Source organism: Stegodyphus dumicola, chromosome 11, assembly GCF_044657685.1.
Source record: "Stegodyphus dumicola isolate Sdum_Otavi_A_Nest chromosome 11, ASM4465768v1".
NCBI lineage: Eukaryota > Metazoa > Arthropoda > Arachnida > Araneae > Eresidae > Stegodyphus > Stegodyphus dumicola.
Genome location: NC_140778.1, coordinates 22,592,272 through 22,610,204, shown reverse-complemented (window position 1 = coordinate 22,610,204; position 17,933 = coordinate 22,592,272). Strand labels below are relative to the sequence as shown.

At 32.5% G+C, this 17,933-nt stretch overlaps 2 protein-coding genes across 2 annotated transcripts in view; both read left to right on the top strand.

Moving 5' to 3' along the window:
• The window catches only part of LOC146993844 (uncharacterized), a 222,568-nt gene that overhangs the window by 132,548 nt on the left and 72,087 nt on the right, over nucleotides 1–17,933 (top strand). The gene's annotated exons all lie outside the window — the stretch shown is intronic.
• The window catches only part of LOC146993845 (uncharacterized), an 85,425-nt gene that overhangs the window by 52,614 nt on the left and 14,878 nt on the right, over nucleotides 1–17,933 (top strand). Inside the window, exon 7 of the mRNA XM_085826254.1 lies at nucleotides 11,214–13,517. Within this exon, the coding sequence (XP_085682380.1) occupies nucleotides 11,214–12,327 (1,114 nt within the window). The 3' untranslated portion in view covers nucleotides 12,328–13,517. The remainder of the gene's footprint in view (nucleotides 1–11,213; nucleotides 13,518–17,933) is intronic.

Genomic DNA, 17,933 nt, shown 5'->3' with positions numbered 1-17,933 from the left:
TGTGGTGCCTTTCTGAGCAGCCTTCATTTAACTTACCTGAAAATATTGCATTTATATGATAATGTTGTATAATAATGTCTGTTTTATATTGAATTTCACAATCAAGTTCATAAAGAAACTTACCTGCAATCATTTCTCGCAAATCTTTTGTTAATGGCAAATGTTCTAGATCTACTGTGTGTCCCACGTGTATTTGGAAATATAAAATCTTAATTATGCCATTACTGGTAACTTCAATAGTAGATGGACAGTGCCCCTCTATTTTGCAGGTACCTTGTGATTTTATAGCTCTTACACCTTTACTTTTAGAATTATAAAATCCAGATCGATTACAAAGGAAGTAACTCTTTTTCCCACCTTCTTTAAGAGTTATTGTACTTCTCAAAAAGTAAGAAATTTTTTCTCTTCGTTCTTCCTCACTTTTCCATTGTAAGAAATCTAAATTTGAAGGGTAAACATTAGCCTACATACAATATAAAAGCCCATTATAATTGTGAACTAGTGAATTTTTAAAACAAAATTACTAATTTAAAACTAACCAAAATCTTATTTTGGCACTGATTGTAAATAGATACTGGTCACTTTAGCAGAATATTTTTTCTCTTCAAGAAGAGGAACCTATGTCTAATTGCTCTCAAAACTGATAGCTTTATTTAAAATCTACACAGAAATAAAGTTGCCTAATTTTAAGTCAGAGGCGTAGCTAGAGGGGGGCATCTGTCCCCGGGCGCAGAATCCAAGGGGCGCCAAACTGATGTTACGACATTTTAGAATTAAATGTTTTTCATCCTTGGCAAGCAGTAGAGGGGCACGAAACCTTTAGTTGTCCCTGGGTGCTGAAAACCCTAGCTACGACTCTGTTTTAAGTTATACATTGGCATATTTTTCTTCCTATTTGACAGTTACTAGTACTCGTGTTCCAGCTAAACAAGACTTAAAACATATTCCCCAAAGTTGTATAATAATGCAAGAAATTTATTCTTAAGAGACAAATTGTCATCAGACATTTTCCATAACATGAGTGTCATCTGGCCTATGTCTAAAGTAAAAAAACATTGTAGCCTGTTTTTTGATAACTGATACAATGTGTATAGGTTATTAAAATTTTAAGACATCGAATAAATTTCTTTAAGTAGTTTTAAAATAACATATAATAAATTTTAAGCCTCATTTACATATAATAAAATAAGTGTCTATCATTATGATACTAAACTTACAATTGAAGGTTGCCACTTTAATAAAGATTTTACTAATTTTTTTATTAGGTCCACATCATTTTTGATATCTTCAATATACATATGCATTAAGAGATCCATTTGTGTAATAACAGGAGAGTCTTTTTTTTAATGAAGCACTGAATTACACGTATAAATAATTATGCAGCAGTGCATCTCTATATATGCTTTTATTATTTAGAAAATGTTTACTTCATATTTCAAATAGTTGAGGAAGAGAAATATTACTTTGAAATATTTTTACTGAAGAATAATGGGGGTTTATCAGGCTAACAGAAAAAAGCAAGATGCTAAGGAAATTATTCTGTTATCAATTATACTCACAAAAATAGATGTATTTTATTCCCCAGCTTGATGAATGAATTTGCAAAAATAGTAATTTGTACTCAGTTTGGGGCTATTCAAATTAAAAACGTTTATCGCAGAAAATGCAAATTTCTAATATCTTACCTTCATATGTATTAAATGTCATTTCAACGGAGTTAAGAGTGTATCCATGTTGATCTCTTGCGTGATTTCTTAACTCTTCAAACGTTCTACATGAAAAATTGCAGGCATTAATAGGACATTTTAAATTTCCTTCAGCCACAACAGGTACTTTATGTACTTCCCGAATGTGTTCATATAAAACCTTTTTCTTTTTGTACTTTTTGCAGCAGTACATACATTCAAATACTGCTATCTTTTCATATTCCATTGTTATAATAAAAAGTTATGTACTGCAATAGAAAATAAAAACTTATTTTGTCATCAGATATATTAAGAAATGAATAAAAACTAGTAGCATATGATATTAAAATATTTAATGTTTGACACAAAAAAATGGTAGCATATGATATTAAAATATTTAATGTTTGACACAAAAAATGGTAGCATATGATATTAAAATATTTAATGTTTGACTGAAACTAACACGGCTTGCTATTCTGAAACATTTTTCATTTTTCTTTGTTCAACAAAGGGAATTTCCGCTAAATTTATCTGTTCTCAAAAGGCAATATATGAAAAATAAATAGATTACAAAAAATTTGTCTCAAAAATAAATACTTTACAATAATTTGTAATCACATGTTTAATTACAAGCAAACAATACCTAAATTACCAATTAAAATATTTTATCAAAAAACACTTTTAGCCCGCCAAAAAATATAACTGCAGAGCTCAGCAAACAAGCAACCGAAAATGGCAGGTAATCCTGTGGGGTAAATCTAAAACATCCCGCTTTTGACGTCACATGTGACGTGTACCGTTGACCAATCAAATTTTCCTGCCGAGTTGAAATTTAGTCGCTCCCGTTTTTTTCCCGTACCAGCTTACAAGCCAGCTTACCACGTACCATACGAGCCAGCTTTCCTAAGAAAGTGCTCTACGAAGGCATTTTTCCTTTTAGGCACATAGCCCCAGTGTGTTTTGTCATAATCAACTAAACCAAATCATTTAAGAAATATATCAGTTGATCACTGCTCAGTGTACATCTGCTGTTTGCTTATAAAAACATAATTTTTTGTTTGCTTATAAAAACATAATTTATAGACGTTTCCACTATTTTGCTAATAGTTCTGGAAGGCTCATAGAATCCGAAATTATGTTACACTAACATCCGAAATTATGTTACACTAGCTAACAGAGAACTTAAGCCTGCTTAATACAACAAAAATCTGCTTGACTTGCTTTCGTGTCTTTGGGAAACGTAAGTATATGCAGAAATAAATATTAAAATCTATCACGTATATTTTTAAGGATGTAAAGCATACTGTTTTGGTTCACGATAATGATAAATGTGCATCATGTTACGACAGTTTTAAAAGATCACAAATAACTATACATATGCTAGACTTCTAACAAAATTTCTGTTACAATATGAATATGCATTTATTATTATATGAGTCGTAAAGCGGCCCACCAGCGGCCGAGCGGTAAAGTCGCTGAACACTGGTAGTTCGGTCCGAGGTTCGAATCCCGCGAACGGTCCGGCTACATGGGTGTTTTCGTGGTTTTCCTCATGTGTAACGTGTATACGACCCAGTTTCCCTTAGAAAGTCCTCTACGAAGACATCCCCCCTTAGGCAGATAGCCATAGTGTGCCTTGCCATAATTAAATACACCCATACACACATGAGTCGTAAAATTCAGTATTCGTCATTTTTAGATTCTAGGTGTACGAAAAAAATTTTTTTAAATTTTTGTTTTGTTTTTAAAAATTAATTCACTTTATAGCTTTTCTTCAATTTATTATAAAGGAATCGGAGTTTAAATTTTGATTTATATATAATATGATATATATTCATCATTCATTAATAATATTTTATGTATAACAAAAAATTATCATTAATGTTCCAAATTTTAATTTTTTAATGATTTGTCTTACATTTGTTGTATATTTGTTGAATGCATAGCTAAATATTTCAATTATACACAATAAAGGTTATGCAGAAAACAATTCAGCTGGCATGATAGCTAATTGCGAAAGAAAAATTAGAGTCTTATTGCTCTTAACTCTTAGTACAAGCAGCCATTTTTAAATTGACGTTAAAATAAATTTATTCTATGGTCTATTAGAAACTAACTATACTGAATCATTTATTGACGACTTCTAAGAGGTCGCTTTTTGAAAGAGACCTGTATTTTTGAGAACATAAACATACGTTGATATTGAACATCACTTTTTTAAGATGCCAGAGCAAATGCACAGAGCTCCAAAAATCCTCTAAAAGCCTAGACGGTCACGTTTTAAAAGGCTGACTACTTTTAATAAAGCCTGTATATATTAATGTTCATTATACATTTCTCACATTTTTACTTTCTTTCAAAACAGCGATGCTGTGGTTCAATTGCTTTAGAACTATGTGAAACTAATAAAATGTGCCCTATGTTATAAAAACCTAATTATATTCAGATACACACCTTTTGAACACGTTTGAAATCCATTATTCAAATCAGAATACTTTGTCTACAGAAAACATTGGATCAATATTAGAAATCAAAAGCTAAGTGAGATTAAAGTAGGAAGAGTCATATCGTCTAACCCATTTTAATTGAAGTAAACAGGTGCTTCCTTTATCGTAAAGTGAACACCCGTTTTTCAAACAGCGAATGAAAAGAAAAAAAGAGCCCACCAGAGCTCGAGCGGTAAAGTCGCTGAGCACTAATAGTTCGGTCCGGGGTTCAATTCCAGGCTAACGGCTAGCTGCACGGGCGTTTCATTGTTATTCCCGTGTGTAACTTGCACATGAGTCAGTTCCCTTTAACAAATCCTACACGAAGGCCTCCCTCCCCGTAGGCAATAGCCCTAGTGTACAGCATGAATTAACCGAAACTGCCGAATTAACCGAAACTGCCGAATTAACCGAAACTGAAAAAAAAAAAAAAAAAAAAAAAGGGAATTGGTGGTGGAAGGCAGCTACGAAACGTCGTTTTAGAAGAATGGGCTACATAACCAAATTTCTATCTATACTCTGGTAAACAGTACATTATTTGCTCATCAAAAGCCTAAATTTAGCTAATGCTCGGCTTAGTTCTTAAATTGCAATTTTAGCCACAGCCCCCAAACAAGACAATGTCTGGTATTTTATTTCATTACTTAGTTATTCATCATTAATTTAAGAATTAATTAAATTTTCATTTGTCTTTAAATTTTTATTGAATTATAATAATAATCATTTAATATTCTAGTTGCTAATTATTTTATTATTGTAATAGTTATTTTATTTATTTATTTATTCATTTATTCATCTTTCCTGATGGCCTTCCATAGAGCTCCAGCACTTCTAATTTTAAAAATTAAGTCCTGACTACAACCAATGATTGCGAAAATAAAAGTCAAATAACTTATTTAGTGATAATTAAATAAAATAAAAGCCAAGGCTTTTATTTTCTCCTTACTTGGCTTTTATTATATATATATATATATATATATATGTGTGTACTTTACATTTAATTATAAGGACATATATATATGTACTTTACATTTAATTATAATTTACTTGATATATATATATATATACATATTTACGTTTGGTAGTATTACCGATTGCAATAAAAAGGGAGGTGCACATCTAGATGGTATAACGGACCCATATACAAAATTTCAACGTTCTATAACTAACCGTTTTTGAGTTATGCAAAATGCATACATACGTACTTACACATCACGAAAAAAATCCCTTTCAAGTATCAACTTAGAGTCATAATCATTAGTCATAAGTATCAGCTTAGAGTAAACGGGATTACATTTAACCGTAAGTTAAAAAAAAAAAAAAAAAAAAAAAAGAGAGAGAGAGAGAGAGAGAGAGAGTCCTTCATTGTGTTCGTACGTACAGGCGTCAGCCCAAAAAATAATTCACATGGATTCCGTAATCGTCAAAAACGGATATTTCCGTTAAAATATGATACCCAAATGTTTTCTCGATTACAATAGTTACTACCATTTTATTTGATACAAGGAAGTAAAGAACCTATATTAACCTACATATTCTTATATAAACAATACCTAAGTGCAGTATATAAATATTTCAAATCAATAAAATCTGACTATGGCACGCTCAAGAATAAAAAAAAAAAAAAAGAAGATTCATCTAAATTTTCAAATTACAAGCATAAATAGCAATAGTAAAAAGCAAATACAAAATAACGCTTCGCGCTATCAAAATTGCTCATTTTCTTACATATCAACAACTAAATAGTATTTCAACTAGAACACATAATGTAAACAAGAGTTTGCCCGATGCCCAAAAAAATTTAAAATTATCCATGAAAAATATGAGCGCATTGTGACGCAACCGTATCATTCCTATTCGAACAGCAACCGCATCATTCGTATTCGCATAGAAACCGCATCATTCGTACTCGAACAAACCGCATCGTACGACAGATGCGAGTAACGAACAGATGCGAATAACGAAATTAATTTGTGAGTACCGAATCGGTACTTCGAGTCAACCGATGTACCCGTTACTCAGTAACGAATACATGCGGTTTGCTCCAGCTCTACTAGATGCTTGTGAGTGAAGTGAGTAGTAGTGCTGTAGAAGTAACGAGAAATTGTGTACCCGTATGTATTCGTTACTCGGTGAACCAGTACTCGTTACTATCGTATCGTTACTCGTTACTTTCGGTAAAATCCATCGGTATTCGTATCCTGAGCCTATTTTATCGGTATACGGCCCTAGGGATCGGTGTACGGCCCTATGCGATAGGGAGTTTTACGTCGTATTTTTGGATGGAAATAATTCACCTCTTTTTGTGGTGTCACAAAAGTCAGAAGTCAAAAGCGCCTACGGAAGGCCGTCAGGAAAATAGGGAAAAATAAAATAAAAAATAAATAAAATAAAATAAATATTACAATAATAACATTAATTAGTAATTAAAATAATAAAAAATTAGTTAGTAAAAAACTTAATAATTAAAATAATAAAAAATAGTGATTAGAATAATGAATAATTAAAGTAACATAATAATTAGCAAGTGAAATATAAAATACTTATAAGTAAAATTTAACAAAAATGTAAAGATAAATAAAAATTAAAATAATTCTTAAATTATAAAGTAAAATACCAGACCTTGTCTTATTGGCTTAGTACCTTTTCGTCCTTTCTCATTTCATTCCAGCTCCAAAAAGTGTCATTTCGTTCTCTGCCTTCCCCTACCAATTCCCTCTTTCCCGTTTTATCCGCTGTTTGAAAAATAGGTGTTTACTTTACGATAAGACGAACGTCTGTTTACTTCAATTAAAATGGTTTAGAAGAGATGACAGTTTCTACTTCGACTTAGCTTTTGATTTCTAATGCTATTTATTATTTTATGCAGACGAATTATGCTGAGCAGAAGAACGAATTTCAGACGTGTTCAGAAGGTGTTGTATCTAAATATAACAACATTTTTGTTATATAGTATCCATTTTTTTAATTTCGCACATTTCTAAAGCAACAGAACCACGGTATCACTATTTTGGCACACACACACCAAAAACATGTATAATTAACATTAATGTTACATTCTTTATTAAAAGCAACGGGTCCTCTTTAAATGTAACCATTTATGCTTTTTAGAGTATTTTACATGTCGTGGTCTTAAAAAGGTGATGTTCACTACCAATGTTTGTTTATGTTCTCAAAAATACAGATCTCTTAGAAAGTGACCTCTTTGAGATGTCGTAATTAGATGATTTGCTATAATTATTTTCTAATAGATAACGGAATTAATGTAATTTAATGTGAATAACTCGAAGAAGCAAGTTTAAATACGGTGCAACAAAAATACAGAGGTATTTTAAATGACGAAAACATTCATATTTTGTCAATGTCAAATTTTAAAAAGAATTAATTTTGGACAAATTGTGTAATCTAACTTTTAATGTTGTCTTCTGGTTCCTGTATTTATAGCTGGCAAAGTTTTATACTCGTTATGAAAAAATAAAAATACAAGAAGTTTGAGTCCCGTAGACAGAGATTGACCGGGAAATTTAATTTCAAAATTTGCAGTGTTTGATGCCATTTGTAACTTGCCTTTGGGTATCGCTTAATTAAAGGGACTAATATACCTTAAACCCCTCATGATCTTCGAAAATGTGACTGTTGCAAGAATTAGGATATTTTACTTATTTTAAAAGCAATTACTTCCAACGTTTTACAGCTGACTACATAATATAGCTGCTTTGGAAACTAGTAACCAGAAAGTTTGTGTTGCCACAAATATTTTTGTAATTTAATCCTTTTTGTGACAAAATATTTCGCCATGTTTCCACCTTGCGCGCATGATATTTTAAAAATGTATAATGGTACATACTTGAAATTTGATGGAATTCTTTATATGGGCACTATTTTCTAACTGAACCAACAATCTGGTGAATATTTTAATACTGAAAAATTTTATGGACGAAAACATTACAAATTTTGTAAATAAAATACATTTTATAAACTCAACTCAAAATAAAATAAAAGTTTAACATGAAATTTTTAGAATTTTAGGTTCACAGTAGTTTCCAAATTTTATAAAAGCTATATATTAAATATGGAATTAAATTATGAAAAAGAATGTTTTAAACTGTGCGCGCAAGTTGGAAACGTGACGAAAAATATTGTCACAAAGCGGATTAAATTATAAAAATATTTGGGGCAACACAAACTTTCTGATTACTATTTTAGAAAGCAGTTATATTATGTAGTCAGCTGTAAAAGGTTGGTAGTAATTGCTTTTAAAATAAATAAGTTATCCCAATTCTTGCAACAGTCACCTATTCGAACATCTTATGGGTTTTAAGGTGTATGAGTCCCCTTAAGTTAGAATAATTCGAGGAAATAAGTTTAAATGAAGTGCAGCAAAAATAAGCATAATTTAAAAAGTTATGCGGTATCCATATCAAATTTCACTTTTCATAATGACAATAAAACTTTCCCAAATACAAATAAAGAAACTGGGTTGGTGTTGGTGTATTTAATTATGGCAAAGCACACTAGGGCTATCTGCCTAAAGGGGGGATGGGGATGGGGATGCCTTCGTGGAGGACTTTCTAAGGGAAATGGCTGGTATACACTTTACACATGGGGAAAACCGCAAAAACACCCATGCAGCCAGCCCGTTCGCAGGATTCGAACCTCAAACCGAACTACCAGTGTTCAACGACGTTACCGCTCGACCGCTGGTGGGCTAAAGAAACTGGGAGACGGCATTAAAGATTAGATTTCGTAATTTGTCCGTTATTCGTTATTTCGTTTGCTTCTTCTCCCCATTCCTTTCATCAGAACCGCTAATGACGAAAGGGTGAATTTCTAGTAAAGCATGTATATTGATGTTCATTATACATTTGTCACATTTTTGCTTTCTGTCAAAACAGCGATAATATTGTTTTAGAAATTAATAAAATGCGCCCTATGTTATAAAAACCTAATTATATTCAGATACACACCTTTTGCACATGTTTGAATTCCATTATTCTAATCAGAATGTCTACAGAAAATATTGAATCAATATTAGAAATCAAAAGCTAAGTGAGAATGAAGTAGTAAGAGTCATATCGTCTAACCTGTTTTAATTGAAGAAAACAGGTGCTTGCTTTATCGTAAAGTGAACACCTATTTTGCAAACATCGAAGAGCCCACCAGCGCTCGAGCGGTAAAGTCGCTGAAGACTAATAGTTCGTTCCGGGGTTCAATTCCCGGCTAACGGCTGGATGGACGAGCGTTTTCGTGGCTTTTCCCCCTGTGTAACTTGCATATGAGCCAGTTCCTTTAAAAAGTCCTCCACGAAGGCATCCCTTCCCTTAGGCTAGTGTGCATTGCCGTAACCAAATAATCCGAAACCGAAAAAAAAGGGAATTGTTGGGGTAAGGCAGCGACGAAACGTCGTTTTAGAAGAATAGGCTACATAACCAAATTTCTATCTATACTCTGGTAAAATAATAAAAGTCAAGTAACTTACTTAGTGATAAATAAATAAATAAAATAAAAACCAAGGCTTTTATTTTCGCCTTACTTGGCTTTTATTTTATATTTATATATGTGTGCACTTTGTATTTAATTATGAGGATATATATATGTACTTTACATTTAATTTTAAGGATATATATATATATATATATGTACTTTACATTTAATTATAATTTCTTTAAAATATACATATTTGCGTTTTGTAGTATTACCGATTGCAATAAAAAAGGGAGGTGCATATCTAGATGTTACAACGGGCCCATATACAAAATTTCAACCTTCTAGAACTAATCGTTTTTGAGTTATGCGAAATGCATATATACGTACTTACACATCACGAAAAAATCCCTTTCAAGTATCAGCTTAGAGTCATAATCATAAGTATCAGCTTAGAGTAAATGGGATTACATTTAACAATCCGTTTCTGAGGGGGGGGGGAAATTGTGTTTGTACGTACAGACGTCATCCAAAAAAAAATAATTCACATGGATTCTGTAATCGTCAAAAATGGATATTTCCGTTGAAATATGACACCCCGAAATTTTTCTCGATTACAATATTTACTTCCTTTTTATTTCGTACAAGGAAGTAAAGAACTTATATTAACCTACATATTCTTATTTAAACAATACCTAAGTGCAGTATATAAATATTTCAAATCAATAAAATCTCCCTATGGCACGCTCAAGAAAAAAATCAATAATCATCTAAATTTTCAAATTACAAACATAATATGCACTATAAATCTAAATGTAAAAAGCAAATACAAAATAACGCTTCACGCCATCAAAATTGATCATTTTCTTAAATATCAACAACTAAACAATATTTCAACTAAAACACATAATGTAAACAAGAGTTTGCCCGATGAATTAACCAAAAAAATTCGAAATTATCAATGAAAAATGTGGCACACGGGTATTGTTAGCAAATGTGTCATTCGTATTCGAACAGCAACCGCATCATTCGTATTCGCATTGAAACCGCATCATTCGTATTCGCATTGAAACCGCATCATTCGTATTCGCATAGCAACCGCATCATACTTATTCGAATAGCAACCGCATCATTCGTAGTCGAATAAACCGCATCATACGACAAATGCGAGTAACGAACAGATGCGAGTAACGAAATGAATTTGTGAGTACCGAATCGGTACTTCGAGTCAACCGATGTACCCGTTACTCGGTAACGAATACATACGATTTGCTCCAGCTCTAGTGAGTAGCAGTTAAAGTGCGTTAATGGAAAGTGCATTTATCTGTGTGTCTTCGTAAAGTGAAATAAATTGTATATTAAATTTCTAGTAAAAAAAGTAACTAATTTAGTGCAGAGTTGTATGTTCTGGGAGATGTGTAACATATCATTTTTAAGAGCCAGTGTTTAAAATAACACATGCAGAGATCCTTACGGAACACAAACCTCATGTGTCTGAAATTTAAGAGTTTATTTAACGGAAAACGTGATTTAAACATGCATATGCTAATTTTCATAGGAGAGAAGCCTGATGTGATTTAAGTGCGTAAGAAGACATTTAGTTAAATGATTAATTTAGACTAGCATTTGCTTTTTCATACAGGAGACAAACCGCCAAGTTAACAAACACCAATTTAAGTAGGCATACGCTAAATAACAGAGGAGACATGCCTTCATATGTGTGTGAAGTATGTAACATGTCATTTATTCGGAAATTTAGTTTAAAAAGGCATATGCTTATTCACACAGGAGAGAAACCTTATATGTGTGAAGCATGTACGAAGCCATTTACACATAAATGTAATTTAAAGAGTCATATGCTGATTCACACAGGAGAGAAACCTCGTGTGTGTGAAGTATGTAAGACGTTATTTAGTGACAAGGATTCTTTGAAGAGTCATATGCTTATTCACAGAGGAGAGAAACATTATATGTGTGAAGTATGTATGAAGTCATTTACACATAAATATTATTTAAAGAATCATATGCTGATTCACACAGGAGAGAAACCTCATGTGTGTGAAGTTTGTCAGAGGGCATTTAGTCAAAGGTTTGGTTTAAAATCACATATGCTTATTCACACAGGAGAGAAACTTCATGTGTGTGAAGTATGTAAGAAGTCATTTACTCAGAAGGGTACTTTAGCCACTCATTTGCTTATTCACACAGGAGAAAAACCTCATGTGTGTGAAGTATGTACGATATCATTTAGTCAGAAGAATTATTTAAATAGGCATATGCTTAATCACACAAGACAGAAATCTTATGTGTGTGAAGTATGCAAGAAGTCATATAGACACAGGGGTAATTTGAAGAGTCATATGCTTATTCACAGAGGAGAGAAACCTTATATGTGTGAAGTATGTAAGAAGTCATTTAGTCAGAAGTGTAATTTAGATGATCATATGCTTATTCACACAGGAGAAAGAAATCATGTATGTGAAATATGTAAGAAATCATTTAGAAAGAAGTTTCATTTAAAGAGTCATAAGCTTATTCACACAGGAGAGAAACCACATGTGTGTGAAGATTGTCAGAAGTCATTTAGTCACAAGTCTTCTTTAAAAAGACATATGTTTATTCACACAGGAGAGAAACCTCATGTGTGTGAAGTATGTAATAAGTCATTTAGCCTCAAGGATTCTTTGACTTCTCATATGCTTATTCACGTAGGAAAGAAAACTTGTGTGTGAAGTATGTAAGATGTCATTTAGTGTGTGGTGCGCTTTAAAAAGCCATATGCTTATTCACACAGGAGAAAAACGTCATTTATGTCAAGTATGTAAAAGGTCATTTAGACATAGGAGTTCTTTAAGAATTCATATGCTTACTGACACAAGAGAAAACCTTGGCTAATCTTTGGAATATGGTAACAGGTAGTTTGGCGATATCTTGGTAAGGTGATAAAGGTTACTAGCTAGGACTTTAGCAGTGTACATGGATAAAGTCAAGAGTGTGCGCAATGCGATTTTTGTGCAATTCTGGGATTTTTTTTTTAAGTGAAAATTGGACGACGTGTACATGGATACCGTGTATGTGCAATTCTTAAAAACTCGGCAAGCAGTGGGCGATTCTGCACTGTCTCCCAATTTCGCACCTAATCTTCGTCATGATTAAGCAATTTTGTTCCATAAAAGTTCTAGCATAAGCATAATTCTGATAGCAGATTGTTGGAAAAAAATGTTGAGTTAAAAAAAAAAAAATGCCTTTACTTCGTGAAAACAAAATGGCGTCCAAAACAAAAACTAGCAGGTTGCTGTAGCAGCGTTGGCTGCCAAATTTTCGCCAAAGTTACCATAATCCAAAGATTAACAAAAACCTTATATGTGTGAAGTGTTTAAACAATTATATAGATATAAGCATGATTTGAAGAATCATATGTGTATTCACACAGGAGAGGAACCTTATATCTGTGAAATATGTAAGAAGTCATTTAGGCTTAAGGACGGATTAAACAGTCATGTGTTTATTCACACATTTGAGAAACCTCATGTGTGTGAAGTATGTAAGATGTCATTTTGTCGTAAGGGTCATTTAACCATTCATATGGTTATTCACACAGGTGAGAAATCTTATGTGTGTGAAATATGTAAAAAGGCATTTTGTCAGAAGAGTAATTTACACACTCATATGCTTATTCACACAGGAAAGAAATCTCGCGTGTGAAGTATGTAAAAAGTCATTTAATCAGAAGAGTAATTTAGATAGTCATATGCTTATTCATGCAGGAGAGAAGCCTCATGTATGTGAAGTATGTAGGAAGTCATTTAGACACATGATTACTTTAACCAGTCATATGCATATTCACACAGGAGAAAATTCTGCTGTAGAAAATCCTTGTGAATAATGTAAGAGTAAAGAAGAATAATGGTAAATTTAACAGGTGAGTGCATATTCACACAGCAGAGAAAACTTGTGTATGAGGTATGTGAAAATTCATTTTTAGTAAATGATGAGTAAAATATACATATCCACTGAACAGAGAAATCTCTCATGTCATGTATGTAACATAACAATTCATGTGGATAGTAGAATAATTTGAAGACTTACATCTTGGCCTACACAACAAGAGAAACCTGCCTTTTGAGGAGATGTTAAATTAGTCCCAGGTTTAATATATCTATAATCCGGACCTATATGATCTATAATCCGGACCTCAAAGCTACAAACTTTAACCTGCCTTTTGAGGAGATGTTAAATTAGTACCAGGATGTGTACATGGACACCGTGTATGTCCAATTCTTAAAAACGCGGCAAGCAGTTTGTGATTCTGCACTTTCTTCCAATTTCACACGTAATCTTCGTCATGATTAAGCACTTTTGTTCTATAGAATTTCTAGCATAAGCGTAATTCGGCTAGCAGATTGTTTGAAAATAATGTTGAGAAAAAAAAAAGAAAAAGAAACATGCCTTTACTTTGTGAAAACAAAATGGCGTCCAAACGAAAACTAGCAGGTTGCTGTAACGGGGTTGGTCGCCAAAAAATAGCCAAGTTACCATAATCCAAAGATTAACCAGTATTACTATCGAGCTTCAATATCAAATGCGTGAAGTGAAAAACATTCACAAAGCCAGTATAGTAGTATAACATACCGTCAAAAGTCGTTAATTCGGACACCCATAATCCGGACCTCAAAGCTACAAACTTTTTGCGCATGCGTCGCGTTCACGCATGCGCACAGGCATTTACGAGAGCGCGTAAGACCTTTACGGCTGCTAATATGTTTCTGCGCATGCGCGTTTAATGTGTAACGGAGGTATAAGCTGTGCTAAGATTATCTAATTCAGTTAATGTTGCAGATTGCGTTGTTCCTTAATCTTCGAATTGGATCCGGCTTATTATTTTTTGCAGACTGTTAGAGCAATTTCATAAAAGTAAGCTTGAACTTTCGATTATGTCAAATAGAATTTCCAATATATATTTACTAATATGTAATTTGTATTTACAAAGCGAAAGTATGTTTTGAAATCCGAAATCTGTTTATCAATTTCACGCCGCGGATTGGAATTTGATCTGTCAGCACTATCCTTATCAAGACACAATAACACGCCGAATAAATACTAATTCAGAAGACAAACAACGAAAATCAGCGTTATATTTATACATTACAGCGTTATAATTTTTAAATATAAGCTGATTTTTGTTGTTTGTCTTCTGAATTACTATCCTTATCTTCAGGGCAGATGTTTTTATTTTATTTGCCTTATAATTCCTTACTAAGTGTAGTATTTCTGTCTTTACTAAGTGTAGTACTCTGTCTTTGATATGATTTAATTCAAGTTCCTCGTCATTATAATTCGCTTCCAATAGTGAAGAAAGTGACCGAGAGGTTTTTGAAAACGAAAACATTTCGATTGACAAGTAAGTCGGTATTCTTGGCACAGCAATTACGGGACTAGAACAGCAGAACTTTGTAACTGAACAAGAAATTATGTCTGTTTATAGAATTAAAGAGAAAGTATTATCACAGAAAACGAAGCAACTTAAACAACTTACATTGAAAGAAATATTTAATAAAGTAAACAAATAAATATTAAGGGTTTTTTTTTGTAAATTTTGATGCCCTTTAGATCATAATTGTTCTTTATTTCATAACTTACGGTTTCATATTTTTAATTTTATAATTTCTGCATGCCATCTTACCAGATTTAAACTGATGATCTATGATCCGGAAAAATCGATAATCCGGAATCGCTGATGTCCTGACGAGTCCGGATTAACGACTTTTCACTGTATTATGTAAATGTGTACAATTGGGTGCCCCTTGTTTATTGTCGATTCTTTTTTGATGCCAAGGTTAGCACCAGGAAGGCACAATTTCAAGATGGCCACTGCACAAAACCAAAATAAGAAGTCAAAGAATTGCACAAATCCTGTGTCCACGTACACATTGATCTGTTTTCGCTTTGAAAAACAACCTAGAATTGCACGAACTAGGCATTGCGTACTGCCTTAAATTTGCAAATGTACACATCAAGCTATTTTCATTTAAATAAAATCAGGAAGCTAAAACACAGTTAAAACTATCATGGTAACCAGAAGTAAGGTTTCATTGCCAAAATTTAAAAAAAAAAAAAAAAATTTCCGCTAATCGAAGGGGCACTCAATTCTATACTAGAGCCCACACTATACTGGTAAACGAAAATTAGTTCTCAAATATATTCAGTCAATCCAGGACATGTACCAATAGAGCAACCTGATGAGAGAAGCACCTAAGAAAAAAATTAAGGGAATTCAGCATGGAAACATAGTTTTCTAGCAGGTAAGAAACTAAAATTTGGGAGATATTTGTTTAAAAGCTAGGTACAACTCTGATATACGCCCTAATTTCACCAAATGTGTGTGATATGTGTTCTGCGCTGTTTTTTGGCACGATTGCGTGTTGTATGGCAACCCTATTGACGTTGAAAAATCTTTCGCTGGAGTTCGTTGGTTAGTGTCATGCTTTGTGTCTGAGAAGCTAGAGGGGAAAGATAAAATGGTGGAAGTTGTTGAATTGAAGTTCGGCAAAAGGAAATATCGTCGTGGCCATCCTGTTGAGGGGCAGTGGGTATTTGAAGGGTCTGGGAGATTATTTTTAGTGGCTGTGCATGACAGAAGTAGGGATTTGTGATTATTTGTTATTTTTTTTATTTGTGAACCATAGTATGAATTTTCTGGATAGTGTGTCTGGCTGTCATATAAATACGATAGTGACTACGTGGCTGCATGTTAAAGGCGGTATGAAATTTGTATTTCTGCTGTTTGAAAAAGCATCAATTCATGGTAAGTGCATTTTATTTTATTCTTGTTTTTATTTTGTAGAATGTTATGTTCATTGTTTTTTTAGTATGAATTTCTGTCATTATTGTAGTTTTTTTTGAATTGTTTGAAATTTAATTTAGTTATTTTGTTGTTTAGTGCATACCGTCTAAATTGTGCAATTCGTAGATGCTTTTTTAAGTTGAAACAGAACACTGTATACATGGTATTCTTTGGAATTTATTGTTGTTATGTTAATTTATTAAAGTGAGGTGTGCGTAGTTCGTAGTTTCGTTTGTTGCCTGAATTGTGCAATTCGTAGATGTTTTTTTAAGTTGAAACAGGACGTTCTGTACATGGTATTCTTTGAAATTTATTGTTATGTTAATTTAATAAATTGAGGTGTGCGTAGTTCGTTGCCTAAATTGTGCAATTCGTAGATTTTTTTTTTAAGTTTAAACAGGATGCTGTGTACTTGGTGTTCTTAGAAATTTATTGTTGTTATGTTAATTTTTTAAAGCGAGGTGTGCGTAGTTCGTAGATTTGTTCATTGCCTAGATTGTGCCATTCGTAGGTGTTTTTTAAGTTAAAACATATCTCTGTGTACATGGACTCTTGTCAAATAATTGTTGTTAGAAACTTTACGGTTTTGCTATCTAAATTTTTTGTTTTTGTTTCGGATTTTTAACTGAAATTATGTGTTCAAAAAGTTTTTTTTTGTATTTGCGAAAACTGTGTTTTTGGAGACAATTTAGGCTTAAAGTTCGAAAAGTAGACAAAAAATTTAGATAGCAATGTGGCAGCGTGGTTTGGCGAGAAATTAGGCAACTTGAGGGTGCATATCAGAGTAGTTCCAAAAGCTATTCTATGTGTTTTATCCAATGTTCAAAGAAATTTAATTTTAAATTTGCAAAAATACACACTTTTTAAGCCAGAACATCTATGTACAAAAGAAAAACAAAAGTTTGTTTCACTTGCAACTTTTACAGTATCCAAACATCGTTGAATGTTATCATAAGTATCTGAAGTATAAAAATATTGTCTCATATGGTACCCATAATAATACAACTTATAATTGAACTGAAAAGATAGTAGCAATATTTGGCTCTTGGTCACAATGTTTATGGTTTTAATTCAAGGGACAAGTTTTTTAGAATCCACAAGTGTTTGTACGGCAGGATTTTCATAGAAATTTGCCAGATTAAATTTTACTCACAGAAATTTGCCAGGTAATATTTTATTTCATGGAATTTATTAAAGTAACATTGCTGTACTTAACCCTTTTTTTTATTTAATAAACCTTATTTTTAAAAATTATAACCATAAATGCTTTTTTATAATTTATTTACTGTCTTCAGGGTGAAATAGGTAATAAAAAAGAATTCTAAAATTCTTATTAAAAAATTCTAAAATTTGAGACGGAATGGAATGGAATGCCGTCACCGTACAGGACGGAGGTTTTGCATCGCTAAGCCTAATTTTATATATATAAAAAAAAAAAAAAAAATCAGGAAAAAAAAAAAAAGTTTCACTTCTAGCCTCTTAGTTTTTGGTATC